General features: G+C 53.8%; 1 protein-coding gene across 1 annotated transcript; it reads right to left on the reverse strand.

The window, feature by feature from the left end:
• Positions 1–980: 980 nt before the first annotated feature.
• On the reverse strand, positions 981–2,761 carry LOC125527766. The gene is made up of 3 exons (XM_048692282.1): positions 1,846–2,761; positions 1,390–1,766; positions 981–1,293 (listed from the first exon to the last, which is right to left on the reverse strand). The coding sequence occupies exons 1-3, from the start codon at positions 2,606–2,608 to the stop codon at positions 1,108–1,110; spliced, it is 1,326 nt and encodes a 441-aa protein (XP_048548239.1). The 5' UTR covers positions 2,609–2,761; the 3' UTR covers positions 981–1,107.
• Between the last annotated feature and the right edge of the window lie 3,774 nt (positions 2,762–6,535).

Genomic DNA, 6,535 nt, shown 5'->3' on the forward strand with positions numbered 1-6,535 from the left:
AGTACCAGGAGGCCATCTACTTGTGCAGCGGTCATGCTCCGCCATCATTCTTCTGGACGAAGACTCACAAGTACACAACTGGAACAACACAGCTGACGCCAAGGAAACAATTGAACAAGATGCAATGTTTCCTGATGAGTAGACTTAAGGGTAGGATTTTGAGATATTGCAAATCTGAAAGTACAGTAGAATTCATGAGAAATGCTGTACCGGTCTATAGCTGATTGTTCTCCCTGACAAATATCCAACTATAATGTACAGTTGTACACCGTATCTTTTCACCTAAAATACATATGAATGATTTGAGATATTCACTTTGATGGGTGTGTCATTAGAGAATACGCTATTTTTTGGTGTTGTCATTTAGTAGGCCCAAACTCAGTTGAAAGAAGACAACACTATCTGTCTGAAAATTCAGATGTATTGCAGATTTGTAGTGGAATCCATGCTCCTGTGTTTATGTGATACAAGTGGTCGGCGAGCCATCGTGGTCGGTGGTCGTCCTTGCGAGCCACAATGACGGATTCCAGCAAGGTCGCTCCTGCCCTTCTCGACGGTAGTGCATCTTTGAACTGCGGCAGTGCCCGCGGCGGCCATGGATGTCCTTCCGGACTGATGCAGCCATGCATAGGAGAGGACGACGATGCGTTTGGGCGTGAGCCAGACATGGTGGTGTCTTCGCCCGGTGCATTGAGCGCCAGTCCTGTGTTCGCTCCGCCGCCGCCAGCCTGACCAGCGTTGATCAGATCGCCGCTGGATGATGGAAGCATCAGTCTGAATCAATCACGAAGATGCGTATAGATCTGGAAGGAGATCACGGCTGCATAATGGTGGGAGCCGGATTGTGTGCAGTTCTTGCAGCCGAGCGCAGCCCAGGGAGCCGGGATCGCACGTTTTGGAGCCGAACGAACGTTTCTGAGCCGAGAGAAGGGACGAACGGAGCGGAACGAGCAGCGGTCGTCGGATGGAAACACGGGACAGGTGGGCGCATATGGGCAAGGGTATGCACGGGATTGAGTTTGCAACACGGAATTTTTTTTCCTTTTCTTTGCGCACGGGACAACGAGGCTCGGAGCGACGTGGCCTCGTGTCCTCCGTGCCGCTCTCCTACCACTCTTCCAGCGCTCCAGCGCGCGCCCCTCTCGCACTGTCCCGCTCCGCCCTCGCCACGGCGAGCTCGCCCTTCGTCTCCGCCAGCTGCTTCTCTAGCGCCGCGACCTCCGCGTTCCGCGCCGCCAGCTTCTCTTCCAGCTCCAGCGCGTAGCCCAAGGAGGAAGACACGTAGTTCGCCGCCTGCAGACAAATCACAATGGTCGATCAGACTCCAGAGTCCAGACATACGCCAACCAGTGAAGAATTTGACATTGTATTCACTGGCATACGGCATACCTGGAGGATGGCAACATAGCTCGCCGGGACGACATCCGACGGTTTGTTCGCCGCAAACATACGCTGCTGCGGTGGCGCGACCGTGCCCTGCAGCAGCTCCCGTGCAGCCTCCCAGTCCGTGCCGTCTCCATCGTGGCTGATGGGGAACCCCGGCGGTGGCGAGCGCATCCCGGACAGCGGCGCGTTCAGCAGAGAACGAGGCGGGCCCTCCTCGCTGTTGGCTTCCTCCCGATTCCTCTTCTTTGCGCACAACGGCGGCGACCCTGGCGCGTGGCTGCCCGGCTCGGCTTTCACCTTCTTCGCCGACGCCGACGCCTGAGCGGCCGCCTTCTCCGCCAGCATATTCTTCATCATCTCGTAGACAGAGGGATCCATGCCTAGCACACGATAGGCAGCAACATCAGAGCTCGATTAAAAACAGGGGAATCGGAGTGGTTACGGACGGTGTTCAATTACCTTTGGAATCGGAAGCAATGCGAGTAAAAGAAGGCGTCGGCGGCGGCGGCGCAGATCCGGCAGGTGCCATGGCGGCTGCAAGGTTGCTGTCGGAGAGACATTTGTCGATGTCAACGGCGCCGCCGGCATAACTGCGCAGTAGCTTCGCCGCGTGTTTCTTCTCCTCGCTGTTAAGTACCGGCTCCGTGAAAGAGATCTTGGACGGCTCGCCCCACTCCACGGGGAAAGGCCACGGCTCCGGCGACGAGAGGAAGAAGAACGAGTTCTTCCAGTCCTTGATGCAACTCGGCATCCCCCTGAAGCGCAGGCCGGAGGTGTCCCTGGAGCGGAAGAAGTAGCACCCCTTGTGCTTGTGGCTGAGTTCGCACAGCAGGAAGAAGTGCCGGAACACGGCGAGCGACGGCGGCACGCCGGCGGAGTGGCAGAGCACCAGGAAGCCCGCCGAGATGCGCCACCCGTTGGGCGTGAGCTGGGTCGGCGCGATGCCGAAATGGGCGAGCACGTCGCAGAAGAAGGCGTGGGGCGGGGCGCGCATCCCGGCCTCCAGCGCCTCCGCATACACGCAGACGCACCCCGGCGGCGGGGGCGAGCTCGCGCGCAGGTCGCCGGCAGGGCGCGCGGTGTACCGGTCCCTGGGGACGCCGTACCTGTCGCACACCGCGTCGACGTCGTGCTGCCTTCGCAGGAACGAGACGGCGCCGTCGGTGTCGCCTTTGGTAGCGTGGTGGTCCGGCTCGACGGAGCACGAGGAGGACAAAGGCATGGGGTCCGGCTTGTCTTCCTCTCGCAGTGGCAGGAGTGTGGCAGACTGGCAGTGGAGTGTAGTGGCTTCCCGAGGGGCCTAGCCTTGTGGTGGTGGACGCGGACGCTCGATGTCCTCTCTAGGCCAAGGCAGGACGCCCCCATCCAACGGATAGTCAAAATGAATCAAAGCTCCATCCATCGTGCAAACTAGCACAGGTCCGCTGGCAAACAAGTATTCTTAGAGCAACTCCAAAGGGCCGACCCAAATGGACGGTGTTTTTGTCTGTTTTTTGTCCATTCGAGTCAGCTGCCCGCCCGCCGTCTGCCCTTTTTTAGTTTTGGGTCGGCAGTGCGTCTAACGGATCGACCCATTTTATGACCGCGCGCGTTTTAGATCATGCCGTCGTCCCGATTTTGGCGCACCAGTGTGCGGGAAAGGTTCGCGCTCGCGGGGAAAGCGGCCTAGCGCGCGCTGGTTTTGGCGCTCCAGTGCGCGGGAAAGGTTCGCGCGCGCCGCGGCCAGCGCTCGTTATAAATAAGGCGCTCCCTCCACACTCTGTCCGCCGCCCACTCTCGCCGCCTCTGCGCCACCATGTCGATCCGCCGCCTGGTCGCTTCGGATTTTCGTGGAGTCCGCAAGCGCCGCTCCGGCGCCTTCTCCTCCGAGATCTGGTTTCGCGAGAAATGTCTCATCCTCGACACCTTCGACACCGCAGAGGAGGCGGCCCGCGCGCACGACGCGGCGGCGTGGCGCCTCCTGAGGCCTCGTCGGGATATGAATTTTCCCAACATGTCGAGCCAACGGGCGAATGATCTGGCGCCTCTCCCGCGGCTTTTCACCGACGAGGATCATCGTGTCCACCAGAGGCGGCAGCGTCGCCTCGCCATCGCGGAGAAGGACGTGGAAGCCTTGGTGGTGTGGCGCGAAGGCTTCCCGCAGGACATCGTCGACGAGCGCCAGTTTTACAAGCAAAGGAGGTTGGAGAGGGACGCGAGGAGGAGGGAGCAAGCAGATGACAAGCGTTCGCGGAAGCAGGCAGCTCAATTGAAACTGAAGCTACGAGAAACGGCGGGTTGGGACTTTGAAGACAAGGCGTATGCTGACACCTACATTCAGACGTCGGAGGAGGACATTACCGAGTCGGAGTCAGAAATCGACGAGTAGTGGCCTTTTCTTTTTATCTGTGTACGCTAGAATTATCTATGTATCCATTTTTATCTGAAAAAATGGCTGACGGCGTCGGCGACGTAGCAGGCGGGCGAGGGTGTGAATGCAATGTGCCACCGACCAAAGGGGCCCGGTGAGGAAAGAGGGCGAGCGCGCGCGTCCGTCTTGTGACCGTGCCGACGCAAATCAGGCTAAAAAATGGGCCGAAAATGGGTCGGCAGGCGGACGAAAGCGGACGCGCGTCCATTTGGATCGGCGCGTTGAGCCGGCTTTTTTGTCCGCGCCGATCCAAACCGAGAGCCGGGGATGAAATGGGTCGCACCATTGGAGTTGCTCTTACCGCCTCTTTTTCTTAGGTCACACTAACATTTCACTTTTATCACTTTTAGATTTTAATAATGCATCACAATTGTCATTTGATGACAAAAGCAAAAATTTCGTAGCCACAATTGTGATACATTGTCAAATCTAAGTTTTTCAAAAGTTAAATGTTTTTATTTTCATTTTTATCACAAAATTGCAGTTGTGATACATTACCAAAAGCCAGGAGTAACAAAAGCAAAGTGTCAAATTTTAGAGTGGCATAAGAAAAATTAAGAAAAAATATGTGTTCAACATCTATAATACCTAAATAGTTCATCCCCACTATCTTATTTCTCTTAACACGCAGTCTATCCACATCATCAAATAGGCTCCACATGTGAAGTCACTTTTTTACTCTCTATTAATTTTTCTATAATAATTTCTATCATGCTGCATTGCACGTATTGTACGTGGAAGACAAAACGAGGGCCTATCCATCTTCTTCCATCCACTATGACATAGGCCTTTCATCTCTCACCTAGGCCCTCTGCTTTGTGTCCATATAATGAGCGTGTTGCTTCCCCTCGAGTCTCAAGTCTCAACCCATCGATCCCTCTCTCCATCTAGAAAGAAAAAACAATCCCTTCCGTGAAGGGTGTGGAAGCTGGGCGGCGATCTTTGCTTTGAGTGCCTGCCTGTCCGCTTGGATCCGACGACTCTTTTTCTCCAGCACGAACGCCGGTCCGCCCTGCCTCCCACTACTGACTACTCTCAAGTTCCTGCACGACCCACCGGTCCCCCTCACCTGCGATGGCGCTCGGGCTTCGGCACGACCGCCGATCTCCCTCCCCTCCGGCGGCTCTCCGAGATTATCTCATGCAGCAGTCCCGTTGATGTGGGCTCCTCCAGCTATGGCTGTTGGTCTTCTTTCCTACAGCTGCTCGGACACGGTGTTGATTTGCCTTTCGTCCTCCCCTAAATATTGTCTTCATTCCAACAAAGCTTGCTCCAACGCCGCTGGGGAGGTTGGTTCCACCAGTATTACTGAGCCGGCTCCCTTTTTGGTCAGGACGGTCGGGAAGGAACGACGTGATGATAAATACTGACTAACTTTGAATCTGCAAACTTGCGGTTCTGAAGGAAATATGCCCTAGAGGCAATAACAAAGTTGTTATTTATATTTCCTTATATCATGATAAATGTTTATTATTCATGCTAGAATTGTATTAACCAGAAACTTAGTACATGTGTGAATACATAGACAAACAGAATGTCACTAGTATGCCTCTACTTGACTAGCTCGTCGAATCAATGATGGTTATGTTTCCTAACCATAGATATGAGGAGTCATTTGATTAACGAGATCACATCATTAGAGAATGATGTAATTGACTTGACCCATCTGTTAGCTTAGCACGATGATCGTTTAGTTTATTGCTATTGCTTTCCCCATAACTATACATGATCCTATAACTATGAGATCATGCAACTCCCGAATACCGAAAGAACACTTTGTGTGCTACCAAACGTCACAACGTAACTGGGTGATTATAAAGGTGCTCTACAGGTGTCTCCGATGGTGTTTGTTGAGTTAGCATGGATCAATATTAGGATTTGTCACTCCGATTGTCGGAGAGGTATCTCTGGGCCGTCTCAGTAATGTACATCACAATAAGCCTTGCAGGCAATGTAGCTAATGAGTTAGTTACGGGATGTGGCATTATGGAACGAGTAAAGAGACTTGCCGGTAACGAGATTGAGCTAGGTATTGAGATACCGACGATCGAATCTCGGGCAAGTAACATACCGATGATAAAGGGAACAACGTATATATACCTGGCCAAACCTCGGGCCAGGCCGGGCTTCTGGCCGGGCCTAGCCAAGCCCGAGCCAAAAAACCTGGGCCCGAGCCCGGCCTGGTGTCACGCCCTCGATGCGGCTATAGCTCCCACGTGTCGAGGCACGACTTAGAGACATAACCGCATTGAAAGCAATGTCGCAAGTTAGGCAATCATCAAAACATCCCATGTAATATAGATAATAAAAGGGGAGATACATAGTTGGCTTACACTCGCCATGTCAATCAAAGTACATAAATAACATACATCATCCAAACACTCATGGCCCGACTACGGCGCCAAAATAGAAGAAAACCCAACATGCGACACGGTCCCAATCACCCCCAACTGGGCACCACTACTGATCATCAGGAAAAGAGTCCTCGTCGAACTCCCACTTGAGCTCGTACGCGTCACCTGGAGCGGAATCCCCTGGACCTGCATCTGGTGTAATAGTAAACTGTGAGCCATAGGGACTCAGCAATCTCGCACCCTCGCGATCAAGACTATTTAAGCTTATAGGAAGGGTAAGGTGAAAATAAGTGGAGCTGCAGCAAGCGACTAGCATATATGGTGGCTAACTTATTCGCAAAAGAGAGAGGGAAGAGGGAGCAAGCCCGCGCCGCAAGGTAGCGCG

This window comes from Triticum urartu, unplaced genomic scaffold (assembly GCF_003073215.2).
Source record: "Triticum urartu cultivar G1812 unplaced genomic scaffold, Tu2.1 TuUngrouped_contig_4399, whole genome shotgun sequence".
NCBI lineage: Eukaryota > Viridiplantae > Streptophyta > Magnoliopsida > Poales > Poaceae > Triticum > Triticum urartu.

Coding starts and splice junctions, on each gene's coding strand:
- LOC125527766 (XM_048692282.1), bottom strand. CDS start 2,608: ATGCCTTTGTCCTCCTCGTGCTCCGTCGAGCCGGACCACCACGCTACC. Junction 1,767..1,845: donor CATTGCTTCCGATTCCAAAG/GTAATTGAACAC, acceptor ATCGTGTGCTAG/GCATGGATCCCTCTGTCTAC. Junction 1,294..1,389: donor GCTATGTTGCCATCCTCCAG/GTATGCCGTATG, acceptor ATTTGTCTGCAG/GCGGCGAACTACGTGTCTTC.